General features: G+C 51.5%; 1 protein-coding gene across 12 annotated transcripts in view; it reads left to right on the top strand.

Moving 5' to 3' along the window:
• Positions 1-15,456, top strand: part of CACNA1B (calcium voltage-gated channel subunit alpha1 B) — a 222,958-nt gene that overhangs the window by 122,594 nt on the left and 84,908 nt on the right. For 8 of the 12 annotated variants that reach the window (XR_008373385.1, XM_053556925.1, XM_053556973.1 and 5 more), the window contains 4 exons: positions 1,084-1,190; positions 6,327-6,389; positions 10,007-10,813; positions 11,706-11,923. Coding sequence is in view for 11 of the 12 variants with exons in the window: in XM_053556925.1 (XP_053412900.1) it covers positions 1,084-1,190; positions 6,327-6,389; positions 10,007-10,813; positions 11,706-11,923 (1,195 nt within the window). In the remaining variant the exon portion in view is untranslated. The remainder of the gene's footprint in view (positions 1-1,083; positions 1,191-6,326; positions 6,390-10,006; positions 10,814-11,705; positions 11,924-15,456) is intronic. The other 4 variants (XM_053556953.1, XM_053556948.1, XM_053556940.1 and 1 more) reach the window with 2 other exon arrangements.

Below are 15,456 nucleotides of genomic sequence, written 5' to 3'. Positions count from 1 at the left end.
GATGCTCTATGGTTTAGACCTGCCTGGAGTTTGAAGGTCCCTTTATGGCAGGAAGTGCAGAGGCAGCTAACAGGGTATTTAATTTTGCCATTATTGTGCCCCTAAAAGCAAATTCAAGGACATTTTGAGGAATGTGTGGAATGTTAACCCTCAACGGAGCCAGGAGGGTATCCAGACAGATGACATGGAGGTCTTAGCTTTCCTTCCAGGGCCTGTGGGCTCAGCTCTGAGCTCTTTCTCTAGAACCCAGGACAGAGCATGTTGGTTTTGTTCAGGGACGTGGTTCAGGGTCAGTGAGTCTGTCTAGCTAGTTGTCCACTGCCCTTCCCAGGAAGGGGCAGAGACAGGGCAGCATGTCTGTTCATGTCTGCATCTGTCTGCACACACATGCGTGTGCCTGACCCCATGGTATAAGCCAGGTGGCCCTCAGGTGTTGGGGAGACAGGAAGAGTCTCTCACAGTAAAAACTGGGGCAAATACACAGATATAACTGATACATCTAGGCAGGAGAGTTCAAAGGTGGCACATGGTCCTGTTGGACATATTCCTGATAATGGCTTTTATGGGCTTTACTGGGTCCATACCCAGCCACAGGCAAAGCTCTGCCCCTTGTCCTTGCTCACAGCTTTTTAGGAGATGACGACTCTGTTCAAGTGTGACAGGTGCTCCTGGGAGGGCAGGTGGGACAAAAGGAGGGACATATTTGCGTTTGTGTAGGTTGAGGTGCTATGGTACAAACAAGCAGAAATGTCCTAGCAGCAGGTGGGTACCTGGGCTGGAATGTAGGAGTCAGGCTGGGTATGGGGGCACCTACGTGTCAGCACCCTGGGAGCTAGTACTGAGGCAAAAATCTGGGGTCACAGGTCACAGATGTAAAAAGAGGAGGCCCTTAGCATGCCAGAGCATGTGTGGAAGGGGCACTCAGTACAGAGTCGCTGGTGGGCCAGAGGAACACGGGCTGGCTAGGCTACCCCACAGTACAGAGGGCGGGAACACTATGGTGGCTTCAGGAGGAAGAGCTGACAACACTGGGGTGGCTGCAACACTCCAGGGGGACCTGGAAATTTCTCTTTATTCAAACAGGATGAAGAGGAGATGGAAGAAGCAGCCAACCAGAAGCTTGCTCTTCAAAAGGCCAAAGAAGTGGCCGAAGTCAGCCCCATGTCTGCTGCAAACATCTCCATTGCCGCGTAAGGCTCTCAGGAGTGGATAGTGGGGGCGGCGGTCATTGCTGCAGGGCCTCTTGGCTGGGCACCAGGGCATCCCATCTAGAGGCATATGAAAGCCTCGGAGCTGCAGTGAGAGGGAATGGTCCCTCCCTTGCAGCATCCCCAGAGCAAAGGAGGCACCCAAGGAGCCTCTGGGGCCTTCTCTCCACTTGGGCAGGGGCAGGTGTGGCTAGGCACAGCCCTCCTGCAGTGGATGGGGTTGTCTCAGCCATGGGCTCTTCTCCTTGACAGTCTCAGGGTGCTCCAGGGCCCCTTCCCGTTTGGAGCCTGAGAGTCAGTCAAAGGTAGGAGTCAACATGCTGATTTATACACAGATTTTCAGAAATGTATCCTGTGAGCTGAGAGATTCTAGGTGGTATCTTAGCCCAAGATACTTCATGCAGTTTCCAAAAATGTCTCTGTAAATGTTTGGTATTGGGACAGAGCTCAAGGATGCTCCTGTGGGGAAAACTGGTCATCCTGCAGTTTGGCTGAATCTTAGGCACATTGCAGAAGGTACTTGGGGCTTTGGAGTTTGGGCAAAGTGACCAGACCAGGGCTAGAGCTTGGAAATGGAGGCAGGAAAGTCAGGTCCATGTCTTAGTCATACTGTGGGCCACAGGAGAGTAGAAATGCTCCCCGGCAGCTTGCTCTCTGAGCTAGGCTGGGTCTAACCCAGCAGTGGCTAGCTTGGTCTGGAACACACCGACCCCACCGCACCCCCTGTTCCCCATGTTGGTCAGCGGGCCCCTGCTTTTTAGCTGACCACTCTCCCTGGCTGTGGCACTATGGCCACAGACGAGGAGGAAACGTGGGTGTCTGCACTGCTAAGTAAGCAAGTTGGCGCGTGGACAAGTGCGTGAGAGTGTAAGCCTGTATGAGAGTTGCACAATGAACATGTGTGCATGCGTACACCCATAGCAACACTATTCCTGCCTGGAGGTCACCAGGGAGATAACATTTGCAGAGGACCCATCTCTGGCCTTTGGGGGAGAAGCAGCTAGAAGAGGTTGTAGCCCCTTGGGGGACTGAGAAGGGATGGGAGAGGCCCACAGTGGAGCAGGGCAGGCATGGACATGGTGGGCATCACGCAGGCATTGCTGGGGGCTCACAGCTCAGCTGTCTAGTTGTTGTGATGTTTCATTGTCTGGCCAATTCATTTATCTGGTCAGTTAGTGGATTTAACTTGGTTACTTGGTCCTAGAGTTGCTGTGAGGAGGCTTCCAAAACTCAGCAGACCTCTCTGTCCCCCTCCCATGCTGTGAGCCTTGCACACTGGGGTGTCTGCTGTCAACAGGGCAGCAGATGCTTGGCTTGTCCAGCTCATGGTGCTCCTGTTTGGCGCTGGCCTTTTCTGCTGTTCCTTGTCCCTGGCTCTACCTCCTGCCTCCTGCCTTCTGTCTCCTCTGTGGAGAGTCCACTCCTGACTGAAGTCAGAGAAGAGGATATTGTGGTTCTGGGCACAGCCATGGAGAGTGCGTCAGCCTGCCAAAAAAGGAGGTCTGGACACTCCTCCTCTGCCACCCCCGTCCCCATTTGGAGATACAACTATGTGGGAACAAGGCTGTTGTCTGACATCCTCACATGCAAGGTACAGGCGACACCAGTTGTTGGCCCAAGTGCCATGCTGATTCCTAAGTGGGAAAAGGGCTTCTTTTCTCCAGAGGGGCATATGAGCTGGGTGTCACTGGGTCCCAGCCTTCACAGTCAGGAGGGCGTGGCTGGCCCAGGGCAGCCTGGGGTGTGTCCAGACATCAGCCCTGTGTTTCCCATTCTTGGGTCAACATGGGTTCCTCAGGCTCTTCCTGGGATGCAGCTGTGGGCCTTCATCCCTAAAGCTGGATCCTCAGTACACTGTCAGTGACTGTCAGTCTGGTTCAACCACAAGGGACCCTGTAAGGTCCTCCCTCTGGGGATGAGGAGGACCCCTGTATGGGCATGGTGTGGCCCTGGGCAGGCAGGCGGGGGTGAGAAGGTGCTGCTCTTGCTTGCTCCGAGGGCGGAGAGCAGTATCACCGGTTGCTCCCACTCCTGCTGTCTCTCGTTACAGAGGGACAGTGGGACAGGCAGTGGCTGCTACTCCCTACGTTCCTTTCTATGCCTTGGAGCTATCGGGCTGATGTGGGAGCAGCACCCCTGAACTGGCCCTTGCTCTGCGCCTGCTACCAAGCTGTGTATGTAGCTGTGGCAGGGCTGTGGGGTATTCTGAGAGGTGCCATGGGTGCTGAGAGGACCCACAGTGTCCTTGGGGTTTGACATTTCTGGGTGATGCACTGTCTAGCTTGACACAGATAGTGTCAGAGTCCTGCCATGGACAGTGCTGGAGGTCAGGTGCGGCTATGAGTGCCTTTGGCCTCAGGTGACAACTGCGCCAGACTCCTGGGAAGGAGGGGACACTAAGCTCCTTGTCACCTCCTGGTTCCCTCTGGTGTCACCCTTCCTCACTCAGGTTTCTGAACACTTTCTCTCATCACTGATGCACACAGACTCACTTTCAGACATACACACACACAGCAGCACACAGAGACACACACACTCAGACTCACAAAGATGCACACATAGACACACACACTCTCAGACTCACACACGGACACACACATAGACACATTGACTCACTCTCAGACTCACACACACGGATGCACACAGAGACACACTGAATCACTCTCAGACTCACACATGGACACACACATAGACACACTGACTTACACATGGATGCACACATAGACACACAGACTTACTCTCAGACTCGCACACATAAACACACTGACTCAGACTCACACACACGGACGCACACATAGATACACAGACTGACACATGGATGCACACATAGACACACTGACTCACTCTCAGACTCACACACGGATGCACTGACTCACAGATTCTCACACACACGGACGCACACATAGACACACTGACTCACAGACTCGCACATACACGGACGCACACATAGACACACTGACTCACTCTCAGACTCACACACACACGGACGCACACATAGACACACTGACTCACTCTCAGACTCACACACGGATGCACTGACTCACAGATTCGCACACACACGGACGCACACATAGACACCTGACTCACTCTCAGACTTGCACACACACGGACGCACACATAGACACACTGACTCACTCTCAGACTCACACACACGGACGTACACAGACACACTGACTCACTCACACATGGATGCACTCATAGACACGCTGACTCACTCTCAGACTCGCACAGACATGGACGCACACACAAACACACTGACTTACACACAGACGCACACATAGACACGCTGACTCACTCTCAGACTCACACATGGATGCACACATAGACACACTGACTCACTCTCAGACTCGCACACACACGGACGTACACAGACACACTGACTCTCAGACTCACACATGGACGCACACAGACATACTGACTCACTCACACATGGACGCACACAGACACACTGACTCACTCTCAGACTTGCACTCATGGATGCACACTTAGACACACAAACTCTCTCACACATGGACGCACACATAGACACACAGACTCACTCTCAGACTCACATACACATGGTCGCACACATAGAGACACTGCCTCACTCTCAAACTCACTCACATATGGATGCGCACATAGACACACAGACTCACTCGCAGACTCGCATACACATGGTTGCTCACATAGACACACTGACTCACTCTCAAACTCACTCACACATGGATGCACACATAGACACACTCACTCAGACTCACTCATATGGACGCGCACTTAGACACACAGACTCATACATGGACGCACACATAGACACACAGACTCACTCTCAGACTCACACAATAGGGTCCCTTGTGGTTGAACCAGACTGACAGACTCACACACAGACACACACACTCACTCACAGACTCACACGCACACAGACTCACACACACAGACTCAACTTCAAACTGCCACACACACAGTAACTCACACACATAGTCTCACAGATTCACACACAGGCTAAGACACACACTGACACCCTCACATACAGACTCACACACAAACTTAAGCACAGGCTTACTCAGACTCACACACAGACTCTCACCCTTACACACAGAATCACACACACGTATTTCCACTCAGAGTCATATCTCTCACACATACTCATATACTCACAATGTCACACATTTGCTGATAGTCATACTCATGATCTTATATACATTAAGATGCTCATACCTGCACTTAGAATCTTACATACTCTCACACATTTTCACACAATCTTACACACTCAGTTTCTCACACTCACTGGTACAAGCCTGTTGACACCCGGAGCCTGTGGGCAGGTGAGCTGCTTCGAGCTCCTTGTAAATGTGGAAAGAGCCTGGCCTTGAGCAAGCGCAGCTAGAAATCTCCCTGGCTTTGACCGGCCTGGGGAAGTTAGCGTGAAGGGAAATGGCTATAAAGAGGTCTTGGTTTCTTTTTCTTGGTATTGTGAAAACATCTAGAAGTCACTTGGAAATGGGTGGAGTGACTCCCAAAGGGAAGGTGGTTGGTGATGTAACCTGATTGATCCCTGGAAGGTCTTTCAGAACTGGAAGCACCTGTATTACAGCCTGGGTGCCAAGAGGCTGCAGTGGGCAGCATGCTGCTGAGCAGGACCAGGCACTCCCTAGGAAGGCAGGGTAGTCCAGCAGTACCTCAGGGACTCAGTGCCCTGCCTCTGGCACCAGCCTACTCTGCTCCTTCTCGAAGGCCAGGAGATTGTGTGGTCAGCCTGCCCAGGTCTACAGCAGTGTGGGAAGGGCTCTTTGGAATTGAAGAAGCATTGCTGGCTCTTTTCAACCCGATGTCCTCCCAGGGGCAGTGTGCATTCTGGCAGTGTGCATGGTGGATGGCCCCCGAGATAACAGCTTCTTATCTTCTAGCTATCATGGTTTTTGCTGTGTTCACATTTGAGCACACTTGGGATTGGTTCTCAACTACTCTTTTACCCCGAGGTCTCAGCTGATGTCTTCTGATGGATGCATACCTGGCCTCCAGCACAGGTGCACGTAGCAGCCTGTGCCTGCACGGATGCGGCTCGTGGGTGTTGCTAGTGTCTCTCGGGACTTTCTCTCTGGTTTTCTCACTTCTGTTTTGTTTTGTTTTTTGCATGTGCAGTTTTGTAAAGCAAACTCGAGTTACTGTATCTCGCAGCTCATCTGTCTCCAGCGTAAACTCACCGTGAGTTGCTCTGCTACGATATTCCATCCATGGCTTCATGAAAAATACATGCAAACACCTTCCCTCCACTCCTAATTCTGCTTCCCCACCTCAAATCATTTGCTTTGTGGGGCAGCTCCAGGAAATACTTCTGCAGCCTGGGCAGGGAAAGGTGGGCTCGCTCCCTCACACCCCCAGGTCCTGCTTACAGGGTCACACTTCTGTGAGCTTAGCCCCTCTTCCTTTCCTTCTGGTCTCGTCTTTTTGTCTGCTGTCTGGTTGTGTGCAGTCTTGCTGGTGTCTTAAGCATATCTGCTTTTCCTGGGTGCCCTGGGCTCAAGTGTCCTTGAAGTCAGGCCAATGGGAAAGGATACCAGAGAGGGTTCTTTATGGGCTCTCTGGAGACATTCATGGGCCTCCAGCCCTCTTACTTGGGAAGGAAAATGTCTGTGATCCTCAGGAAGTCCTTGTACTGGAGAAAAGTAGAACAGCTGTCCACGAGTAAAACTATGGTCGACTAGTCAGAGCCCAAGTAAGAGCCTTCAAAACCTCTAGGGGAACAGCAGCCCTACTGGCCTACCTGTCTTTGGGCAGCTCCTTCTGGGAAGTGCTTACAGGTGGTTGTCTCTATGGGATTCCTCTTGAAGGTAAGGTTAGGCCCTGCAGGTAAGGGGTCCCTGAAGTGGCCAGGTGCGTTCTCTGCACACTGGTGGTGGTGAGGCTTCTGCTGTCCCTGCCTCAAGCTTCCTCGTAGGCAGTCAGCATAGAGCTGGGTTCAGGCTTCCCATGAGAATTGATTATCTCTAGCTAGCTGATGTCTTATGGGGTAAGAAAGCACATTGCATTCTAAATAACTAATCCACATTGTGGAATAAGATGCAGATGTTGGTACTGATGGTGTCACAGCTAGACTGCTTTACACTGTCAGCAGGTCTATCTGATCTCAACCTAGAGACCTCAATTCAGGGCTGCAGAGAATTGAGCTCTTTTCTGAGTCCTGCCAACATCCACAGCACCTGGGGTGAGTATGGCTGAGCTGTCCTCCATGGAACAGCTGGGTTGTGCCTATAAGCTAGGGCCATTATGGGAGCTGGTTCTCTGTGTGATTTCTAAAACAGCCCTTTTAAATAAGGGCTTTGCCTGTATGTCAGTGCAGTTTATGTGGTAAGCTGAGCAAGGGCAGAAACATCGACCAGAGTAAGTGCAGGCTAACTCAGATAACAGCAAGGAGAAATTGGGTACACAGATTTGGACTTAGGGGACATATCCAGAGAGGAACTCAGTGGTACTGGCTGAGTTGTAAGCAGATGCAGATAGTCTCTGTGACAGCAGGGCCCAGAGTGGCAGATCAGAAGGAGCAGGCTGGGCAGAGGAGCTGCACTGGGGCCAAAGTGGGTGGGTGGGCAGTGGCCCTTGCACAGGCTGCTTAGTGTCTCACTCTGGGTAGTCACGAGTGAGACCTGTTAGCCCAGTAGCACCCTTCAGTCCAAAGACAGCTTGGCCTCTCTGGGTACTTCAGCTTGTTCCTAGGAGAGAAAGAACCACATCTGAGGGCCAGTACAAGGCAGAGTTGTGCAGTCAGCAGCCCATCCCCACCTGCACACACAGACCTGAGTGCCCAGCTTCTGTGTGTCTCTCGTCTTCATTGCCTGCCTTTTCTGACAGAGAACTGTGATGCCGGTCACTAAGATGGTGGCTTCATCTGAACAGGCTGAACCGCTGCTGACCAAATGGCTTAGAGTGCAGGCCCATTTAGGGCTGCTGGACTGATTGAGAAGCTTAAGGCGGTGACCAACCATCAGCCCTCACAGGGCTCCTGTGCCTGCTGACTGCCCCTCATGTCTGTCTTTCACTTTACACGTTCAGCATTATTGAGACTCGAGTCTCCATGGGGGCAGGTGGGTCCTCTGTGGGCCTGTCTCAGGGTACCCTTGGGAGTTGGGCAGCACAGCTTCCACACTGGGGCATAGGTGAGGGCCTTGGGCAGCAGCCAAAACTGTGGGTTGGAGGTGGGCCCTGTGGGCAGTCCTGCTTGGCCCCTGCCTGAGCTTTTGCTTTCATACTTATACCCCCTGGGAACTGCTCACCACACCGCAGCTGGACTTCTGCAAAGGGACAGGACTTCTTGTCAGCTAACTTGGATGGGCTGGAACTGGGCTTTTCCCATGCCTGGCCATCTGTGTCTGCAGATCAGAGTTGTGCTTAGCAGCTCAGGACCTGGAACTGGTGGCTAGCTTGGGCCTACATAGGCTGTACCTGCATCTGTGCTGTTAGAGCAGGTGTTGTCGGGAGAAGATTCACATCTCCTTTTGATGCTTTTGGCCCTTTGCCCTTGCATGCGTCTGATCCTGGATCTCTCAGCAACTCACTGTGGGATCCTCAGCAAGTCCTGTCCTTTCTCTAGACTCAGTATCTTCGGTGAAATGGGACAAGGGTAGAACCTGACTCTTGGGGGGTTGTAATGGCTGAAGGAGTGGGTACTGTGTGGCTGTTTTAAAGAAATAGATGCCGTGGCCATCAGCATTGGTGGTGCTACCGCCACTGCCAAGGCCATCCTTCAGCCTCCAGAGGCTGAAGGATCAGACTCTGGCCCCAGATGAGGTTTTTGGTTGGCAAAGTAGGGCTGGAATCACCTACTGTGGTGGTCTTATTCATCAAAGAGCCCATAATGCAAAGGGCTTCCCATGTACCCTGGGTTGTGGAGTCCCATGTGTGACATGTGGACAGGGGAGGTGTCTGGGCCTATGAAGCTGAGGATGGGTCAAGGCCTTTGGTAGCCAATGCAGTGAGGGTTGAGTCTGGACCACCAGCCACCTCTGGTGCTGGTGGACACTAAGGGCTGTGTTCTGGCTCTGCTCCTGGTGGAGGGAAGGGCTGTCCATGGAGCCAAGAGAGAGGAGGACATGGTGACCACAGAGGGGCTGTCTCTGGCCCCAGACCTGACTTCTGGGCTCCTGGGTATGCAGCCAATTGTCATTTGCCTGGCTGGGGCTGACCCTTTGGGGAGTAAGGCTCTGTTCAGATGCCCCCCTCTGTTCCCGTTGGCCCTGCATCAGTGTCACCCTCTTTCCCTGATCCCTTGCAGAGACTCTTTCTCCTGGCTGGTAGCTTTGCTCCTGAGGAGAGGTAGCCATGTGTCTAGCCCCTCCACTGGAGCAGAGGCAGCTCCCCAGGGAGGTGCCTGACTCCCATCTCTCCCTTAGTCCTGCCCATTTCTGTGAGGCCCTTCTCTCCAGAGCTTGGCCTTGCCTTGCTGGCCAGCTGCCCACTGGCCCCTGAAGCCTTTCTACCAAGCCTTGCTGGAGTCTAGCATTTCTAACGCCCTGCACTCCTTGACCTCCAGGCCCTGCCCAGTCCTGGGGACCCCCCAGCATCGTCCTGACATGTGGGTGCAGTCACAGTCTGCAGCCTGAGGGACGCTGTGGGGGCAGGGCCCTGAACTCCATCCCCCACCTCCCCTATGATCCTTTCTGCTTCCACCATAAGGGGTCTTGAGGGTAACTATAGGCCCTGCTCCTCTCCTTCTTTCTGCGCCCACTCTGCCATCCCTCCATTGCTGTGTGTCCATCTGTGGCTTCCCCACGACAGAGGTGGGCTGGGCGCCGGCAGGGCCCAGCTCACCGCCCATCTTAACGCAGCAGGCAGCAGAATTCGGCCAAGGCACGCTCCGTGTGGGAGCAGCGGGCCAGCCAGCTGAGGCTGCAGAACCTGAGAGCCAGCTGCGAGGCGCTGTACAGCGAGCTGGACCCCGAGGAGCGGCTGCGCTTCGCCACCACTCGTCACTTGCGGCCCGACATGAAGACACACCTGGACCGGCCGCTGGTTGTGGAGCTGGGCCGGGATGGCCCGCGGGCACCCCCAGGGGGCAAGGCCCGACCCGAGGCCACAGAGGCCACCGAGGGCGCCGACCCGCCGCGCAGGCACCACCGGCACCGAGACAGGGACAAGGCCCCTGCGGCGGCCTCCGGGGCAGGGGAATCGGACAGAGTGGACGCCCCGAGGGCGGACAGCGGGGAGCCCAGTGCCCGTGAGGAGCGTGTGCGGCCGCACCGCAGCCTCAGCAAGGAAGCCGCGGGCCCTCCGGAGGCGCGGGGCGAGCGTGGCCGGGGGCCGGGCCCCGAGGGCGGCCGGCGCCACCACCGGCGCGGCTCCCCGGAGGAGGCGGCCGACAGGGAGCCCCGGCGCCACCGCGCGCACCGGCACGCGTGCGACCAGGGCAAGGAGGGCGCCGCACCCACGGCCAAGGGCGAGCGGCGCTCGCGACACCGGGGTGGCCCCCGGGCCGGCCCCCGGGAAGCGGAGAGTGGGGAGGAGCCAGCGCGGCGGCACCGGGTGCGGCACAAGGCGCTTCCCGTGCAGGACGCTGCCACGAAGGAGGCCGCTGAGAAGGAGGCCGAGGTCGCCGAAGTGGACAAGGAGAAGGAGCTCCGGAACCACCAGCCCAAGTAAGTGAGCAGTCACGGGTGGGCCTGGGGGAGAGGTCCACGGGGTCAGGGGCGGGAGCTCTCCTGCCCTGCAGGGTGACTCCGGAGATGCTTGCGGCTGCTTGGCAGGAGTATCTGGCTTTGTTTGAAGGCACACTTAAGGCAAGAAGGTCTGGGGGAAACTGCTGAGACTGGTTTGGGATACACTGACTTTAGAGTAACAGAGTGGCCTATTAAGAAGAAAGATGGGGCCCGCTGTGGAAGGAGAAGCAGGAGCGCCTGAGAAGGCTGTCAGGCTAGAGTGCCAGTGCAGATCCCCCACCCCCCTTCAGGTAGCCAGGTCTGCTTCCTGGCTGGGGAGAGCCTGAGATAGCAGCAGCCTGCCAGTGGACACCAGTCGTCTCAGGCTTGCTGACTGGCAGCCAGAACATTTCACTTGGATTGCAGCACAGACTAGCCCAGCTCCAGGCTGTTTGTATATACAGAGCTCCTGGACTGAGCCTTCTGCCCAGTGGGGCACCAGGTGGCGGGTGGCTGGTTAGGGAGAGGTCTTACTCCAGACATCTTCACTCTCCACACAATTCTGTTGGTATGCATGAGGGCAGTCCAGAAACTATCCAACTAGGCAGGTCGTGTTTCCTGTACTGTGTGGCTGAATACTTTCTGGACATACTTTGCCAGCTGTGCCAGCTCTGTACCCAGGGCTTACAGATGTCAGCCTCATCCCTACCTTTCAAATCTAAAGACACAGAGATGTACACAGGATGATAAAAAACGATGCAAAAAAGCCAGAGTAGAAGAGGAGATACTCAGAAATGTACTTGGTCTAGAGAGAGGTTTAAGGAACTGAGTTTTGTAGAATTAATAGGAGTTTGGAGCAGTGCCAGATTCTGATGTACATTTTTGGTTGCAGGGAGCTGCACTGTGACCTGGAGGCCAGTGGGACAATGGGTGTGGGCCCTGTGCACACACTGCCTAGCACCTGTCTCCAGAAGGTGGAGGAGCAACCAGAGGACGCAGATAATCAACGAAATGTCACTCGGATGGGCAGTCACCCCTCAGACCCAAGCACCACTGTACACATCCCAGTGACTCTGACGGGCCCTCCTGGGGAGACAACCGTGGTTCCCAGTGAGTATCTCCCTATACCGGTAGGGCAGGGTCCACCTTGTGCAGGTCAGCTATCCCCATGCCTCCTGCTTGGCATCTAGTTGGGTACACAGAGTGCCTCTGACTCGTTCTCCAGCTACAGAGAAAGTCCTTTGCTGTCAGCATCTGTCACTTGTTACCCCTTTGACTTCTAGTGCCCCAGAATAACTAAGGGTAAGCTCCATTCTCCTTCCCTCAAAAATATTTGCAAGTTGCCAGCTAAGTGCCAGGCATTGTTGTAGAGTGTCAGGAACACAGGAGGAGGGAGTCTGTCTTGCCAGGAAGATAGACTACAAAGTGGTCACAATTCTTTTTAGTTGCTGAGAAGCTGCTAAAGAGTATGGCTGTAGCCTTGCCTGGTAGGTGAGGAGGAGAAGATTCTCAGTAGCCCTTCTTCCAGCTATTCACATGCCTGTATAGCCCCTACCCTGAAGTTTCTCTCAGGCCTTTGCACGGTTGCTGTCTTTCTTCTTGCTCTCTCACGTGCCCTGAGGGCACGTGTGAATGAGATGTCCTTTCTGGGCCTGTACAATGGCTCATACCTGCAACCCCAGCACTCTGGGAGGACGAGGTGGGAGGATCACTTGAGTTCAGGAGTTTGAGACCATCCTGAGCAAGAGTGATACCTCATCTCTACTAAAATTAGATGGGAGGCTGAGGCAGTATCTCTTGAACCCAGGAGTTTGAGGTTGCTGGGAGCTGTAACGACACCACTACATCCTAGCCCAGGCAACAGACTGAGACTCTGTTTCCATTAAAAAAAAAAAAAAAAAAAAAAAGCCTTTTCTGTCTTCAAGTCAATGTAGTAGGCAGAGACCTGAAGGCAACAGTCACAGCTACTCACACAGTGGACACAGTGCATAGTCATTTCATGAGCATCCAAGACGAGCTGTCCCCTCTAAGTACAAAGGAAACGTTCCAACTGGGTAGGAGAGAGGCTATAGTAGCAGGATTCACACTGAGTGCCAGATGAAGCAGTTAGTTCTCAAGCAGATGGGGTAAACCCAGTCAGGTGCCTACACACACACACACACACACACACACACGTTTGCAGATGCACTGGCACAATGAGACACATGTGCCTGTTGTCTTTTACTCAGGGGCTCTCGCCTGGGCCTGTGGACCAGTGCATGATCCCAGGCATAACCAAGGATGGCCAACAGGCTCTAGCTGCTCCATCTTCCCTTTTTGTTTGCGTCCTTAATCCATTGTCTGGGTTACTTCCTTTGGGCACAAGAGTCTTTGTCTTTCCTGCTGCCTTCTCTGATTCTCTCTGGATTAGCTTGAGGGCCAGCCCGGGTCTCCACCTGGCTTCTATCCACAGGAATCCAGATGCGACCCCTGCCCACTTTCTCTATTTCTTTTCCACCACCCTTGCTGGTAACCACTGATCTTTTACTGTCTCCATATATTTTCCTTTTCCAGAATGTCATAGGATTGGAATCAAATAGTATGTAGCCTTTTCAGATGGGCTTCTTTCACTTGCCAGTATGCTTGTTCTTCTTTTTGTGGCTTGATAGCTCTTTTTTTTTTTTTTTAGCATTGAGTTAATATTTTGTTGTCTGGATGTACCATAGTTTGTTTACTCATTTATCTATTGAAGGCCATCTTGATTGCTTCCAGTTTTCAGCTATTATGAATAAAATTGCTATAAACATTTATGTTCAAGTTTATTTGTGGACGTAAGTTTTCAGCTCACATATGTAAATCCCTAAGTGCATGACTGTTGGGTTGTATGGTAAAACTGTATTTCTCTTTATAAGAAACTGACAGACTTTCTCTGAAGTGTCTGCACCATTTTGTATTTTCACCGGTGATAAATAAGATTTCCCATCATTCCATATCCTCGCCAATACTGGGTGTCAGTGTTTTGGGTTTTGGCTGTTCTAATTAGGCATGCAGTAGTATCTTGTTTAATGTGAGATTCCATGCTACATATGTGCATCTTTTCATATGCTTGCCACCTGTTATGATCCTCTTTGATGAGGTTCCTATTCAGATCTTTTGTCCATTTGGTTGTTTATTTTCTAATTGTTGAGTTTTAAGAGTTTTTTGTATGTTTTGGATGCAAATCTTTTAGCATATATGTGTTCTTGAAGGATATTTTCCTAGTTTGTGACCTGCGTTTTCATTCTCATGATGTCTGATATTTGGTTGTTAATGTTGAGGAAGGTGGTTTAATCTGGTCTCTGTTATTATGTCTGCTCGAAGCAGAAATCAAGGCTTTTTATATGATATTTATATAATAATAATGTATCCTGCTGAATCCTCATATTGTTTATTAGTTTTAATGTTGATTCTCTTTGTTTTCTCCAAGTATATTATCAAAAGAAATCTACAAATATAGTTCTAACTCTTCCTTTCTAGGTCTCAGGTCTCTCATTATTTTTTGGTCTGATTTTACTGTCAAATAACAATGGAGTTTTAGTGGCTTTGCTTGTGCTATTTCTGCCTACATTAAGTGAGATTCTGGTTTGGGGCCTGAAGAGTATATATGTGTATGTAAAATCAAGTTATGGTAACCATTCATTCCTAGTTCAGTAAGTGTTTTTATCTGGAGTAGATGTTAAATTTTGTTGAAGACCCTTTCAGCATCCATAAGAGAGCATGTCTTTTCTCTCTTAAAATATAGAGGTTTATAGTAATTAATTTCCCATTATAAAACTATCTTTATAATCATAGAATAAACCCAATTTGGTTTATTGATGTCATATTTATTTTTAGTGTGCTGTTGGATTCCATTTAATATTTTATGTAGGATTTGGGGTTGACTTTTTTTTTTTTTTAGAGACAGAGTTTCACCCTCTGTCACCCTCAGTAGAGTGCCATGGCGTCACAGCTCACAGCAACCTCCAGCTCTTGGGCTTAGGCGATTCTCTTGCCTCAGTCTGCCGAGTAGCTGGGACTACAGGCGCCCACCACAACGCCCAGCTATTTCCCAGCTATTTTTTTTGTTGTTGTTGTTGGCCAGGTTTGAACCCGCCACCCTTGGTAGATGGGGCCGGCGCCCTACTCACAGAGCCACAGGCGCTGCCCTTGGGTTGATATTTTTAAGCGAGATATGTTCATTAGCTTTCTTATATTGCACTCAAATATCGTAATGTTTAGAAATCAATCCCATATAGTTATCTCTTGCTTAACTTCACTGCTCCATTCCTAAAAATCAAATGTTCTGAATAGGAGTCTCATTTTCATAATTTAAAATGGTAAAAAGTTATAATGGGTTACATTATACATTTTTAACTAAAAATCCCCAATGTAAATTATAATTAAAGCACTGTTAAACAACGAAAAGTAACAAACTATCATACTAGGACATAACATGTTTAACATATTTTTTCCTGACCCCCAATTAAAGTACCTGTTAATAAACCATTACTTGGACACCTCATTTATTAAAACTTAGGGTTTTCAAAAACATCCACACATGATTCTGATAATCTACCAACTGAATTTGGAAGCTTGCCTGAGGATTTTTCCCACAGTATTTTGTTAAAAACATTATACTGAGTTTT

The sequence above is a fragment of the Nycticebus coucang genome, chromosome 2 (genome assembly GCF_027406575.1).
Source record: "Nycticebus coucang isolate mNycCou1 chromosome 2, mNycCou1.pri, whole genome shotgun sequence".
In the NCBI taxonomy this organism is placed as follows: domain Eukaryota; kingdom Metazoa; phylum Chordata; class Mammalia; order Primates; family Lorisidae; genus Nycticebus; species Nycticebus coucang.
The sequence above is the reverse complement of the archived record's forward strand: the minus strand, read 5'-3'. Positions and strand labels throughout refer to the sequence as shown.